Consider the following 16342-nt stretch of genomic DNA (forward strand, 5'->3'; position numbering starts at 1 on the left):
CGGCCAGTGGGAGCCACGATCGGCTGAACCTGCAGACGCGGCAGGTAAACAAACTGGCCCAGCCCGCCAGGGGCTTTCCCTGAACGAGCGGCGTCCCAAGTTTGGGAAACACTGGTATAGGGGTTTTTTTTAATGCTTAAATGTATAATCAGTAGATATTGCACTTATTTGTAGATTGTCTTGCATCAGCATATTGCATTACATAAGGTAACACAAAAAGCAGCAGCAAGCATAATAAATAAACCATTTTAATTGAACCTTACTGCTAACAGTCCAGCATCCCAGTAAAATCTATATCACTGACGACTGAAAGGGACAGGCTTTGAGCAATCTCAAGTAATTTTTGAGAAGTATGATGCTACAAACACCAAATATTGCTTTCCCCTTATTCTCCCCAATCCAAACACAGCTGCCCTTTCTCTGCCTCCAGACTAACACAATCAAATTGTCAATGCAACTTCCATGTGGACTCGCACTGGAGCATCAAGAACAGATGGTCAATGCAATGAAGCATGATAATACAGTGCAGTGTGTTAAACCACTATCTCAGCTTTACAATAGTACTTTTTCTGGTATAAAAAGTTATTCTATAAGTAGGTGTGCTTTTAAAGTAACTTGTGAGCTTTAAATAGTAAAAATGTGAATGCACTGTTTCTAAATTTGGGCATGAGGCTTTAAAAGTTGTATAACAGGGATGCAATTATCATGCTCTGAATGTTATGACTTTTAGTAACATCCATATTGTAGCTCTGCATGGGTGAACAGCTGCTTTAACGAGATATTAATGAAGTCTCATTTCAATGGGAAGGTAAGCCCCACACATTTATAGGACGACCTATTAATTTGGAATCTAGTGGGTCTCTAGCACAGTGTGTTCAGGATCAAAGACCATCTGAGTTTCAGAGACTGGCAAGACAACCGAGTTGTGGTTAACATGCACGTACCTATCTTAGAATTTTATACTGCCACTCATCATCACAGAATTAGAGCACCTTCCACATAAAAATCAATAGCAACACAAAGTCCTCAGAGGATTTCTAGGAGTCTTTAGCATATCTCCCTTTATGGGATCAGGAGTCTGCTTGGGGTAGGGTAGGAAGACTGTGTATGGCAGGGATTTGGGAACAAGAAGGATGTTCAAATTCTGAGTGTCACTTATGGTGGAAGACTTTCTCAAAAGAGGAAGTCTTTGAAATGTGGTCCCAGTTTAGTTCAGAATCATACACTCCATCACCTTGTAGCTGGTGCTCAAGAGGGAAATTGGCCTATAACTAGAAGGGTCATCCACAGATTTTCCAGGCTTTAGGAGTGTTTCTCTCCACAAGCAGCAAATTTTACCAGTCTCCAGGATGTTGGTGAAATTTTGCATCAGTCAATTCCATGCCACTGAACCCAGCTTACATAGGAACTTGTGGTAGATGTCCTCTTTTTCCCACTGCTTTTCCCAGTTTCATGGCTGCAATGGCTGGATCAATCTCCTTCTTGTGAATAATCCAGACCATTGGGACAATGAAGCACATGTGAACACCTGCTAGAGTTGATGCCGGACTTGTCTGTAATACTGTTTATCCACTGGCTGTTCTGATGTCCACAAAAGTTTAGCAGCAATGGCATTGACTTTCAACTGCGACCTAGTGGCATGTGTGGGATTTGCAGCCCCCAGATGTCTCAACAGATTCCAGGCATGTTTGTTTGAGCCACAGTTTCCGTCTTGCTACATCCAGTGATACCAGGAGAGATTTTACAATTTCTGGGTCCCTACACACGTCATATTTTCAGAAGAGATCTTGGATCTCTAAAGTCCAGAAAGGAGTGTACAAAAGTGATTCTCAACCTTTTTGATACCAGGGACCAGCTTGCTAAACTATATCAGGGTGATCTCAGGGACCAGCACCAGTCCATGGACCAGTTGCTGAGAAACACCGGTGTACAATGAGTTGTCCATGGGAGTTGTTCTTCTTTGCAGGGGTGATTAGGTGCACAGGAAAATGGTCAAAAGTCTCTTTAGAAATGAACATCAGGTCAGGGCAGTATCCTCTGCCCCATCTTGCAGAGTGGAAAGTGACATACTGTTTCGCATCCAAAAAGGTGGAGCATATCATTTGCCGATGCCCAGTGTGTCAGTTCTTCGTCTGCAACATTTTCTGCATAGATCCTATGCAGTTGGCAGAGCTGATGTATATATGTTAAGAACAGTAAGCTTGTCAATGTACACAGAGATTCCAGTTGTTTCATTGTACTCTGTAGGAGGTAGGACCAAATATTAATTGATCTCTTGCTTTATGTAGATTGCCAGCCCATATTTTGGGTGGTAATTGTTGGCTATAAGTTTATAGCTCTTGATGTTATAGCAATGGTCTTTTTCTTCATTTGCAATATGGGTCTCCTGGAGGGAGAGGATGTTGGTGTTGTTCGTCTTCAGCACTTTCTCCAGGAAGCCGCATATAGACTGTGAAAGGCCTTCAACATTCAATGGGCAGATCTCTACCCTAGAGCAATCTGCCTAGTACATTGGCCCTGAACGGGTAGGTGTATTTTGTTGGTCTTTCGATGGGGAAGTTGACAATCAACATTTGGTCACCAGTTTGATGACATAATAGGGTGGACAGCATGAATATCATCATCTTCCATTCCATCTTATCAATGAAGTATGTTGGCAGCTCTTCAAAGTGGTTGATGCTTGGGTCTGGTATTTGAGTTATGCAATCTGGGTTGATTAGCTGGTTCAATGAGAAATATGTGAGAACTATGAGAAATAGTTCTGCTGGCTCCAATTCTGCCATGCTGATTGAAGAGAATGAGGCTCATTTTGCTTCCTTTGCTTCAGTGGTGAAGTTCGGTACAGTTTGTGTGCTAGCAGAGGGACTCAGTGTCTTTTGTACTACTGGTACTCTAACTTCACTGGCAGTAGTTCACCTGTGAAGCATACTATTTTTCTTGGTCAGTTTGGGAAGGAGGAGGAGAGGCCAAAGCATTGATGGTAAAAGTCAACAGGTGATTTGTACTGTTGTACCAACTCATCAGCACCTTGGCCTTGTATTTGGGTTACTTGTTCTAAGGAGATTTGAAAACTTAGGGAGTTCAGAAGTCTTTGGGGGAAAATCAATTTTGATTGCTCTCTATCCTGATAGGAAAAAAGGAAAGCAGGAAGGCTTTGATCTCTGCCTGGAAGAGGTGGTGATCAGCTCAGGAGAGAGGTATGCTGGTGATCTCTCCAATATGCAGTCCTAGCTGGAAGACAGGATTCAACATACATACCATATATGGTTACATATATAGGTCAGAGACTACCTGAAAGAATCTGATGGGTTCTGTATAGGTCATGAGATCAAAGTACTACTGTATCATTGAGATTGTCCATGTGAACATTGAGATAATTGAAGACAAGTAATCTGAGAGTTCATCCAGGAAGTTGATGAGGTTTTCACCTGGAGGTCTGTAAACCAATATAATTCCTAAATTCCTTTTGTCCTTTTGCATCCTCACAGACCACATGAATGCACTTTTTGTTTCTGGTATGAAATGTCTTCACTATCAGAGGCTGGAGGGGAACAGGATTTACTCCACTTTCTCTTATCTGGTGCATTCTGGATACTGTCTTGGCTTGTAACGTACAGATGGGAAGATTAGCTGTGTTCAGATAGGGTTGGACGCGGCACTCCATGTCTCAGTGAGGCAGGAAAAGCCAGGTGCTTCATCAAAAATGAGATTATGGATGGTGTAAGGATAAACAGACTTTAGCTTTCCTCTCATATTGATGGAGTGTGATCTGCCCTTTAAAAAGGAACCTTGTGCTACAAGTAGTGCCACCAAGTGGAAAGGAAGCTATTTCTATTTTTATAAGAGAAAAGGTGTTGTGAAAAAGTAGAGAATCTACAGATGACAGTAATCTCTTCATCTAATGTTCAAAGGGCTTAACCTGCTTAAAACTGGTTATACACTACACGGTGATATTAGAGTCTAGGGAGCAGCAGACGGGGGTGCAAAGCACTCCTTACATATTTTGATTATAGAGCTGATCCTGTATAAAAAGAATAAAAACGACTTAATCTTTATTTTGCAAGTTGTCAGAATAGTTACATTCCTTGCCACTGGGAGCAACAACGTAGGTGACAGGTTTCAGAGTAACAGCCGTGTTAGTCTGTATATGCAGAAAGAAAAGGAGTACTTGTGGCACCTTAGAGACTAACCAATTTATTTGAGCATAAGCTTTCGTGATCTACAGCTCACTTCATCGGATGCATGTAGGTGAGATATCTTTTACTGGATCAACTTCTGTTGGTAGAAGGTACAATTTTTTGAGCTACACAGAGCTCTTCTTCAGGTCTGGAGAAGAAAGCATGCCATGCTATGTTTATACTCTGCTGTGGAGCCAGGAATATGTTGTTGAAAAGTATGAAAACCAAATACCTGAGGATGGCCACAGTAGTTGGAGTAACAGCCATAAAAGTGAAAACAACAGCAAAAAAGAAAAAGCCCAGGAATACAGGCAAGAACGTGCATCGTGTTCGGCATTTCCCAGCCAGAGCCTCAAAAGGGACCTCTTCTGCGTCAAGTAATCTTTTTGGCATCCCAATACAGGAACAGTTTTGGTAAATCTACAAATAATGCACACAGCAAACAGTGTTATTTCAAAATATGTAAAATTGTAAATTATAGTAATTGATAGAGATTAAGTTGTGATCAGACATCCCACATTAACACATACTTATTTCAAGGACAGTGCATGACCTAGTGAACCCTTAATTTATTTTGTGATATTTTCAGCCATACTATCCTGGTTATTCCACCTACTTTTGAAATAACTATGCTCACTTACATTCCTCCAACTGTAAAGACTAACTCTCTCCTCCACTTTGCTTTCCTCCTGGGCTGGCAAGCTACCAAAAGAGGTCTCCTATTACCCGAACAGGAGTTACAAAATATCCCAAACAGAGTTCAGGGGTATTTAGACATTAAACCTTTTTTGCCAGACTAATTATTAGATTAGATTAAATTTAAATTTCCCCTTTTATTATTAATTAGGCATTACTTCATTTTGCACTAAATATAAGCTCAAGGAGAGACTAAGTAAACTGAGAACACTTGATTTATACACAAACTCCAGTTTAAAAAAAAAACATGAAAAGTTGAATATTCTGCTGGTGTCCCTCAATTAATCAGTGGATAGTTTCAAGCACTTTATAGAAAAAAGTAAAGCTGAGAATAAACAACCCAAAATGGGAGAGTCCTGTACTCCCATAAATATACCTTCTTGTTACAAGTTATTCAAAATTCTGAAAGTATGAATGCTTTTTTGTCTGGACACTTTTCATGTGCTAGTCCTAATTTCTAAATAACCTTAACAGTTGGCTTAACAAACCCTTATTCCTAAATTACAATTGTCTGGTTATAACCTGGAAGGTTTCCCACATATACACACTTTATCCAGCAAGATTCTCAAAGAGCCACTTGTTCTGTCAGCATTGGCTGATTTAGTATTAATATTTTCAATAAAATTCCTGATCAAACCTCTCCTCTTCCACTAATTAATTATATCCGTATAATTCCCAAGGGTACATTAGAGAAGAAGGACAGCCTTTTATGGTTAAGGCACTGCGCTCGGACTCAGAATATCTGGGTTCACTTCCCAGCTCTGCCAAAAACTTCCCCCAATTTGTATTTTCTATTTGGACTGTAAGTCAAAAACTGTCTCTTATCTGCTTATATAGTGGCTGCTAGTGCAATGGGGTACTAAGCTCAGTTGGCACCTCCAGGCCATATTTTAAAGATAATGATAGTATCACATATGGCACTTGAAGGATAGCATTATTGCAATAAAAAGAACGAGGAGTACTTGTGGCACCTTAGAGACTAACAAATTTATTTGAGCATAAGCTTTCGTGGGCTAAAACCCACTTCATCGGATACATGCAGTGGAAAATACAGTAGGAAGAGATATATATCACAGAGAACATGAAAAAATGGGTGTTGCCATACACACTATAATGAGAGTGATCAATTAAGGTGAGCTATTATCAGCAGGAGAAAAAACTTTTCGTAGTGATAAGCAGTGGTTACCTTCTTCTCCAGTGTTGTGCCTGTTCAGCTTTTGTCCTGTTTCAACTTAATCTAAATATCTTGTCTTTGTTCAAGTACAATACTCACTAAATTACTTTCATATTTCTCAGTCTCTACTTCCATATTCTCCACTCATTAGCAACAGAAGGGACTAGAAACTGTAGAATGCTCTTTCTAATTCTTCAGAAGAATGTTGGTAAATTCCTATTCTTCAGAAGAATGTTGGTAAATTCCAGTGCGGTCAACTATGAATTATACTTTATATAGCACTATTATTGGGCATAGTGCATGACTTAAATGAAGGAAGGCAAAGCCTCTGAAAAACTTGCAATCTAAATACACAAAGTGTTTGTGTAGGGGAGGGGTGAATAGTGAGGGAAAGGTAGGATACAGAAGCAAAGGTACTGGGCGTGTGTGTTTGGCACACACTATTTTAAGACCTTTTCCTCCACTTCCTTTTCATACTTTGTGGAGAGAGGAGGGTGCGGTGAATGGTGTTTGTTTAAAATATGTTTGTTACAAATACAAGCTAAACTGAAGGATCTGAGGGAAGCAGGTGAATTAGTGATGCCCTTGGCATAGAAATGGGTGGAGCTATTAGGAGATACAGATATGGCTTCTTGGCTCACAAGCTGCATTTGCTCCAGCATAAGTTTCAGCAGCCTATAGATGGAAGAAGTAGTTGACAGAATGTGAAAATTATAATAAAACACACTGTGCTAACTGCATAACACTAAAACACAGAAAACATGTAATGTAAAAAGAATTGTACACTCTTCTTTTGGAACAAAATGGAGAACAGATATAGAAAAGAAAAGAGAATTTGTACTTTATGAAGATGAGATGAGATCCAGCCTTGTCATCACCATGGTCTTCCAGCCTCAAGGCCTGTCACTTACTCTGGCCCAAAGAGCAGTTTGAATTAACCTTTCCAGCCAGACATGTCCAACAAGTGCTTCATCTGTCATATAAACTTTAATCAAAACATGACATTCTTTTCCCTCATGACAGTTCTTGTCTACTTGCTTTATACCAGAGTAAAAAATAACTTGAATGTATGCCCTCCAGTAAAAACACTCGCACAGCTTTCCAATATTCGCTAGAATGAGTATATGACTAGTACAATATCAAATGAAAAGCTGGAAGGCTTCCCTACTACAAAAGTTATCACTGCATTAGCCAGCCTTTTCACTACCACTAGAGCAGTTTCATCATTGTTAGTCCTAGTGTACATATGGTACTGGTGAGTAGGGCTAGATGACTGGCAGTATCATAATAGCATCCTTTGCCTATGGTAGCACACACCATTTGCAAGAAGAAGTACAAGATTTCAACCTTCCTTCCCACCCCTTTGCAAAAAACAAAACAATAAAAACAGATGAAGGAAATGTGTCCCAGCACTGCCTACATAAGAAGAATTAGAGACATCCCACACTGCTACTTTGGTGATACTATGACCAACTGTTTTGTTCATGTCTGACGGCACTCCAACTCAGGCATAAACCCCTGAAAAGAGAGTCAAATAACCTTGAACTGGTGTCAAAGAGGTAATATGATTAACTTTCATGTGGACTCAATTAACTCACTCACTTTGAAGTCGGCTAACTATCCACATCAACCTTCCTGCTTTGGTAAGCACATTCTAATGTTTAATGAAGTAACGGGAGAATGAAATGTAATTAACAGTAAACTATCAGAGGCTTTTATAATCAAGTGAACAAATGGAGTGATTTTTAGTTGTATTTTATTTTAATAGAGCCTCCAGATTTTTCTTCAAAATCTTTCTTTAAAAAAAAGATTAACATTCCTTCAACCAGGAATAGCCATAACCTCACGTAGATCCCTGTGTATAATGAGGTTATATGGCTGTGCAAATTCCTCTCTAATTTACCTTTTTATCCAGATTCTACATGGTCTCTCTGGGGTAGGTAAATCCATGAAAGAGGCTGTCATAAATATAAAGGGAAGGGTAAACACCTTTAAAATCCCTCCTGGTCAGAGGAAACCCTTTCACCTGTAAAGGGTTAAGAAGCTAGGATAACCTCGCTGGCACCTGACCAAAATGACCAATAAGGAGACAAGATACTTTCAAGGTTGGAGGTGGGGAGAAACAAAGGCTCTGTCTGTGTGATGCTTTTACCGGGAACAGAACAGGAATGGAGTCTTAGAACTTAGTAAGTAATCTAGCTAGCTATGCGTTAGATTCTGTTTTGTTAAATGGCTGATAAAATAGTTGTGCTGAATGGAATGTACATTCCTGTTTGTGTCTTTTTGTAACTTAAGGTTTTGCCTAGAAGGATTCTCTGTTTTCAATCTGATTACCCTGTAAGGTATTTACCATCCTGATTTTACAGAGGTGATTCTTTTATTTTCTTCTATTAAAATTCTTCTTTTAAGAACCTGATTGCTTTTTCCTTGTTTTTAAGATCCAAGGGTTTGGGTCTGTGTTCACCTATGCAAACTGGTGAGGATTTTTATCAAGCCTTTCCCAGGAAAGGGGGTGTAAGGGTTTGGGGAGGATTTTGGGGGGAAAGATGTTTCCAAGCAGGCTCTTTCCCGGTTATATATCTGTTTATTGCTGCCACCACCAAGCATCTAAGTCCAAGGGAAAAAGGAAAATAGTTTGTACCTTGGGGAAGTTTTAACCAAGCTGGTAAAAATAAGTTTAGGAGGTTTTCATGCAGGTCCCCACATCTGTACCCTAGAGTTCATAGTGGGAAAGGAACCTTGACAGAGGCCATCTTCTTGCCATCTTCTAGCTTACCTTGACTGGCTGCTATTCTGCCTGCCTTCTCCCACTGTGCACTTTTCAGCATTTTCCACAGCAAGGGAATCTAAGAGTTTACTGTGCTGAGGGGACACGGCAAGGTGATGATACTTCTCAATTCAGGACAGCATGGACAAGAATGACCCGGTTCAGATTTAGGGGCAGAAGGGCACTGTTTTGGGGAGATCAGGAGGAAGCAACTACCACCTAGAGTTGATAAACCAAACATGACCAGGTTTCCATATGTATTGGTCTTAAAAGTTCCACACAACAGCTTCCTTCCTTCTCTTGCGGTGCAGTTCTTATACTTCCACGTGGCTAAGTGTAGCTGCCATCTCCTGCAGGCATCCTTTTGGTACAGAAGGAACTGAAGCACTGTATTCTCCCCATTGCCCAAGCTGCATGAATTTAGTGAAAGAAATTCAGCAAAGCAGGACTTAACTCTCAAAACCAGAACTGCTTTGGAGCAAGAGCAGCATGCCCCAGCACAACTCTCTCTCCCCTAAAATTCACCTTCTCTGGCTGTAACCATAGCATTATAATTGACTCTGAATTCTTCTCTACTTGCATGTCTATAAACCTGCTCAGAACCACTTCTGCAACACTGCCTATTAAAGGAAACAACTTCAATGCCACCTCTGCTGAAATCCCAAGTCCCTTCCTCTCATCTCATTGGAGTTGGTATGGCAATACCCATTTTTTCACGTTCTCTCTGTGTGTGTGTGGGTGTGTGTGTATAATATATATATATATATTTTTTTCTACTGCATGCATCTGATGAAATGGGTCTTAGTCCATGAAAGCTTATGCCCAAATAAATTTGCTAGTTTCTAAGGTGCCACAAGTACTCCTTAGTCTGTATCAGCAAAAAAGAACAACACGGCTACCCCTCTGAAACCTGTCATCTCACCTTGACATTTGATTCATTCTCTAGGGGGTACCAAAATAATCACTCTTAAGACTCCACCACAAGCAAAATGTTTTTGCCCCCACCTTCCCAGACTGCGCTGGCACCCTTGCACAGAAAGCCAGCAGCTTTTGGAATTATTTTGATCCTAACAAATCTGCATGAATTGATGATGCATTTGGGGCCTTATTGTATAAAAATGGATAAGGATCCATTCATTAATTTAACACTGACTGAAGTGCTGCTTTTTTAGCCCACCATTTGAGTCCTATCATCATCTGAGCCCCAAATAAAGGAGTTTAGATAATTTTAGAAAGATTAATCCATCCTGTTCAAAGTTCGAAAATTTACTTTATTGGAATATATTACAGGGATGAAGTTTATTAAAACAGCAGTAATTTATATTAAGGTATATGAGTCAATATCATGTAATCCTGTGCCGGAATTCATCTCTCAGTGATAGGTTTCAGAGTCGCAGCCATGTTAGTCTGTATTCGCAAAAAGTAAAGGAGGACTTGTGGCACCTTAGAGACTAACATTTATTTCTCTCATTTAGAGCCTGATTCAGAGACAAAACAAAATTATCTGACAAAATGTCAGCAAAGAAAATTCAAAATAATTTCTAGATACCTAAGTAAATCCCAAAATCCAGGTGTGCATTTAAAGCCACTGGCTGTTTTGGACAGTAAAAATTAACAGTAGTAGCCCCTTCTGTTTAGTCCACTTATCGTTTTACAGAATGAGTACAATGCTAGAATTGTCACAGAGAACTACATTTGCAACAAAACACTACAGACATGTAACAACTACGAGACACTAGACCCCTCATTCCACTGACATTAATATTCACTTATAGGTTCAAAGGGGCGTTTTTGTTTGGGTTTGGTTTTTTTTTTTAGTTCACAATTATGTATTATAAAGCTAATGCTGATTCACTGTTTTGTTGTAATGGAAACAATTCTCTTACATTTTAATAATAATTGAAAATGGCATACAAATTTTGCTAAGAAACCAAGATACAGGATAAACTGTGCATTTATTTCCTGTTAAAGACATCACATAAAAAAATACCTTTTTCCTTTTTTGAACAGTAAAAGATGTACATCCTGCAAAACAGGGAGAAAAATACTGGACTTCATCTCTGCCACAAACTGGGTAATAAAAGGAGCGTAAGCAGTTGCAGTTAGCATTACATGGTGCAGTCAAGTTCCTTAACTTGCCTGTTCTGTAAGGTAAAGATTAAACAGGCAATGAGTAAACAATAGATTTCATTAACTCGGTTTAAGAATAATTTACAATAGGGAATAGAGAAACATGAGTCAGTAATGGAATGCTCATATGTTCACTAATCTACAGTTCTACACAAACATACATTATTACCATTATAAAGTTCAAACTAATAACAAATGTAAAGATCACACTTCTCTTTGAAAATTTTATACTTATTGTAATACCTAAAATTGCTATACTGAAATATTATGGGGAAAATTCTAGTCTGTATACTCAGTGCATCTGACAGCACTTTGTCTAGTGATTTTTATTACATACTCTGTATATTCAGTTTCCCTAGGTGTTTTTGTGGATCATTAACACAGCTACAGATAAGAGAAAAAACACATTTTAAAGATAAGTGGAAATGATATTGTAAAATGAGCCATTTTAACTACTTTTATTGATCAAGTATTGATTTTATTCCTTTAACTCAATCTGACTCATGAGCCATCTCTCAGATATCTGCTGTTTTATTAGTCCCTTAGCCAGATGACATCTGGCTTCTTCAAACATCAAGAAGGCTACATGTGCTAACTATATAGTAACAAGATAACACCTAAGTCATGTCCCAGAGTAGCTTTGCAGCTCTGGGAATTGGTAACATAGATAACTGAGTTCTTTAACTCCTGTGTACTACAGCTGCATATCCTAGGTTTAGTCCTCTCACTTCCAGAGTGGCAAAGGTACTATAGATCTATAGCTGAAGTAACCATGCACAGCCTTATAACATTAAAATGTTAAGTTATATGAGAAGTAAATTAAAGACTTTCCCACAATGCACGAGGATGGAACAGGATGACAATGATTTTGAATTTCCTGATGGAAACCGCGCATTACACAACTTTTGCATCATAAGTTGTTTCAAAGCTAGTTCTACTGAAATTGGGAATGCTGCAATTTTAGCAGTTTAAAAATCAAGCTATATTGTAAAGTGAGTGGTAGTATGTTAGCGTCCAAACTATCACTTAAACATCCTCCAATTTCAATTGGGAGAAATTTGGGTCAGTTTATAAACTTTTATTTTTATTATGTGCTCCTTTAAAGATAATTTATATCTTTAAAAGGGCAATTCACTTCTGCCAGTGACAGTTCAGTTAGCTGTAAAATGAAATTATTATGCACAATATTCAAAGTGCATGTGGAATGCTACATCAAAGTTACAAATCTAGAAGCATTCAGTCATTTTTACTGAGTGGTAAAATGCCTTTATTCTTTATTCATAGATTCATAGACACTAAGGTGAGAAGGGACCATTATGATCATCTAGTCTGACCTGCACAACGCAGGCCACAGAATCTCGCCCACCCACTCCTGTGAAAAACCTCACCTACGTCTGATCTGTTGAAGTCCTCAAATCGTGGTTTAAAGACTTCAAGGAGCGGAGAATCCTCCAGCAAGAGACCTGTGCCCCATGCTACAGAGGGAGGCGAAAAACCTCCAGGGCCTCTTCCAATCTGCCCTGGAGGAAAATTCCTTCCTGACCCCAAATATGGCGATCAGCTAAACCCTGAGCATATGGGCAAGATTCGCCAGCCAGATACTACAGAAAATTCTTTCCTGGGTAACTCAGATCTCAGAATCTTCTGCAGACATCTTACATTTTTCAAAAATATATTGAAAACTGAGTTTGCAATGCTTCTATCAAAGAGCAAATCCAGACACACAGAGAAAAGGCTATTGTGTTTATTTGGTGCACATGGACTGTAATGCAACTGAAGCAAGTGGGGGAAGCTTTCACAGCTGCTCCACGACTTTTCCAGGGAAGCTTGACTGGTGGAACCAGCTGATACACCCTCACAATCCTCATAGGGAATATGACAGGTTTCAGAGAGTAACAGCGGTGTTAAGTCTGTATTCGCAAAAAGCAAAGGAGGAGTACTTGTGGCACCTTAGAGACTAACCAATTTATTTGAGCATAAGCTTTCATGAGCTGTAGCTACAGCTCATGAAAGCTTATGCTCAAATAAATTGGTTAGTCTCTAAGGTGCCACAAGTACTCCTTTGCTTTTTTCATAGGGAATATGTAGTTTTTTGCAAAACAAAGACTGCCATTCAGCGTGCCAGCAGAACGGCAGTGATTTCACTGCATTCCTGCTCTTCAACTGCTCAAGGAGGTGAAGGGAATGTTGGTGGGAGAGGTTTTGCGCCTTAGAAATTATCATAATAGATTCAAGAATGTACAGTGTATTACTTCCATCCATGTTCTCAAGTGAACCATTCTGACATTTCAACTGTTCAAAATCACCACTATTGCTAATTAAGTTTTCTTGGTGAGAATCAGAGCACAAAATGATACCAGCACCATGTCAAGGATTGTTTCTTTGTGTCTGAACTCAAAAGTTTTACAATAAATGATTTTCAACATTAATAGGTGTAGAAAGGTTGGTACTATGCTGATACAAAGGAAAAGAGCATAAAAGTATCTTATCTTCTACAAAGATGTAGTGTTCATCATGATGGCTGCCTTCAAAATTTCCAAACAAAACAATAAACACCCACCTACTTCCCAACTTCATGGGACTATATTGAATTTCAACTCAAGCATCAGTCAAACCACTCTTGTAAAGAGAGATTCTCAAAGAAATGAGTCATCAGTTCAGTACCTAGGAATTTAGCCACACCACATTCAAAGTGGGAGTCAGTCATGTGATTAAATTCCCACAAGCTCATAGAATCTCTACCAGTTACCATGTCTACAGATTTAGCTGTGCATTGTTCTAAAGTTTCCTGAAGAACCTATGGAGAAGTGCTATTTTATTAAATCCCCTTTTCTTTCCCAGTCATTTTGTATGTCAAGCCCTCTGAGAGGTAACACGATGGACAAGATAAAAATGAACTGTTGCCAATGGATGCCATAAATGAGTGTAGTTGAAATGGTGCTGATAAGTTTAGCTGTGAGGGTTGAGACAGACAAGAAGTCTTTGACATCATTGCAACAACTATGCGGGATTCAACCATGGTTGCAGAAATTATGCTGAAGAGAGCATGGATTTTTATAGACCTACTGCTAATCATTATCACCAATGGTTCAGCTGCATCTGTTGGTTCCACCTGTTCACTATCTTAGTGAAAAGATACTGCAGAGTTATCGATACAAAAGATTTTGCAGTACAGTTCTGTTTCACATGTTCAGTTTTCAACAAAATTCTCTTTTCCTTTCGGGATAAAGTTTTGCATGTATAATCTCTTCCCATAGTTAAGTGTGCACTTTCCAAATCCAGGTTTCTTATGTTAGATGTTCAAAATTTTAAAACTTCTGTACAAATTTTCCTTGAGGGTGGCTTCACTTTAGATCTTAGCAAAACCAGCAAAATGCCTTGTTTGAAGAAAAAGTTTAAAGTTAGCTCACAGGAGCAATTTTCTTTACTTTAAACCTATGTGAATATAAAAATTTAATAATGAATATTCAAAAGAACTATTAATTTCAAATCTACTGTAAATTGATGCAGCACTAAGATTATATAATTAGGAATCGAAAGCTCAGAAAATGAGTTAGAATTTTTAAAACAGCCTTGCAGTGGACAGGACACTAGTCTGGGGCTTGGGAGAGCTAGCTTCAATTCCCTGCTCCTTCACAGACTTCCTGTGTGATCTTGGACAAGTCTTTCTCTGCCTCAGTTTCCCATCTGTAAAATGGAGATGGTAGTACTTCCCTACCTAACAGGATGCTGAGGAGTAAAGATTGTGGGGCACTCAGACACTATGGTGATATGTGCAAGGAAGCAGGTTTTGTGAAATTTAAGGTTGTTTAACCTTAAACCCTAAAAGTCACTTCATGACTTTTAAGCCAGTGATTTTCAATGCAGTAAGATGGACTTAGGTGTCCAACTCTTTTGAATTTCAGTAGCAAGTGGGCAACAACTCCCTTCAGCTCCTTTGAAAATCCTAGCCCATGGCCTTACATGTGTGACTTTAAATTTGCATTATTGTGTTTTTGCATTTAACCATGTATGACATACCAATGTTTTGCTCTTATTCTCACATTTTTCTTTAGTAGTTTGTGGGCAGTCACCATTTCATGGTGTGTGTGTGTGTGTCTTGTTTTATGTTTTAATTTATTTTTAAAAAGTAAGAATATTTCACTCGACTACGGTATCCTGAAAGTATCTGATTTATTCAGTTATGAATCTAGTATTGTTTCTACTTTGAAACAGCCTACCTCTCAAACTCCATGTTTTGTGTCATTTTCCTATTATATGTGTGAGAGAAAGAGTTTTGACTTTAATTCATGAATACTAATACAGATAGATTCATAGATGCCAAGGCCAGAAGGGACCATTGCAATCATCACGTCTGACCTCATGTATACCACAGGCCAAAGAACTGCCCCAAAATAATTCATATAAAATGAACTCCACCTGATAATTCACATAAAGTGAATGAGGCATATCTGTCCTAGGTTAATGTATCTCAATTTCTCAGTTTCCAGCTTATGCTACAATTTCTGATGTTCTTCACTGTCCACTTTTTGCAGTTGCATGACATTGTTACTGGGCAGTCCTCAGCACATAAGAGGTGACTAAATCTGATATTTAAGATCCCTGCTCTCCCAGACCATTTAGGACACAAATACCTCTTTCATGCACGTTGTAGGGAGCGCATGGGTTCACTTGTGTGTACTTGGTTTAGAGCCACTAGGGGCCAAAAAAGAGTTCAATTTATGGCAGCAAGAGCAAAAGACAAAAGTTAGAACTGCACTTTCTAATCAAAATAAAGGTCCTATTTTTGTCACCATATTGTTCTGACAACATATTAAGTCCTTTTCTAAAATTAAAGAATGAGGACTGGGAGTGGAATATTGAGAAGTCATTTACCCAGTTGCACTGCATATCACTCATGTTTATGCTTATCTTTAAATGGAAGCTAGAATCCCTAGGTACCAGAGCATGGAATTTATTTTCCACAACACCATCTGGCTCTTTGGCAGACCCTCAAACAATTGGAGTTGCCTCTAGCTCTGTCACTGCATGATAGAATAACTGGCTGCTGTTGAGTTGTCTGAGTTTCAGGATAGCTGATATTTTCTTTTTTCATTCTGCTCGATTCACAGCAATGTGTGTCCTTTTATCTGTTTATGAAACAGGAGTAATTTAAATCTCTTCGGAGACTCTGTGACAGAAATGAGTGTTTTTACTACCACTTGAGCTTTCTGTGAAAGCCTGCAAATTTAAAAGGTCCCTTTGCTGGTACTGTCTTTAATCAAATAGGATTTTTTTGGCTAATCAGCAGTACCATATGCAGATTGCCAGAAACATTTGTATAAGCTATTTCTTCCTACAGCAGGTCCTCAACTTCTCTCTTAAAACATGTATCAATTCCAAATATTTTAAAAACTA

The 16342-nt window shown here is 38.9% G+C and overlaps 1 protein-coding gene and 1 long non-coding RNA gene across 2 annotated transcripts in view; one reads left to right on the top strand and one right to left on the bottom strand.

Moving 5' to 3' along the window:
• Window positions 1-16342, bottom strand: part of SLCO4C1 (solute carrier organic anion transporter family member 4C1) — a 102541-nt gene that overhangs the window by 7815 nt on the left and 78384 nt on the right. Inside the window, exons 9-10 of the mRNA XM_048851191.2 lie at window positions 10806-10959; window positions 4411-4598 (exon numbers count right to left, since the gene is read on the bottom strand). Of these exons, the coding sequence (XP_048707148.1) occupies window positions 4411-4598; window positions 10806-10959 (342 nt within the window). The remainder of the gene's footprint in view (window positions 1-4410; window positions 4599-10805; window positions 10960-16342) is intronic.
• Window positions 8192-12899, top strand: LOC125637100 (uncharacterized). The gene is made up of 4 exons (XR_007356826.2): window positions 8192-8234; window positions 9416-9508; window positions 10826-10889; window positions 12230-12899. It is a non-coding gene; the product is annotated as an uncharacterized LOC125637100 (long non-coding RNA).

The sequence above is a fragment of the Caretta caretta genome, chromosome 5, assembly GCF_965140235.1.
Source record: "Caretta caretta isolate rCarCar2 chromosome 5, rCarCar1.hap1, whole genome shotgun sequence".
Lineage (NCBI taxonomy): Eukaryota > Metazoa > Chordata > Testudines > Cheloniidae > Caretta > Caretta caretta.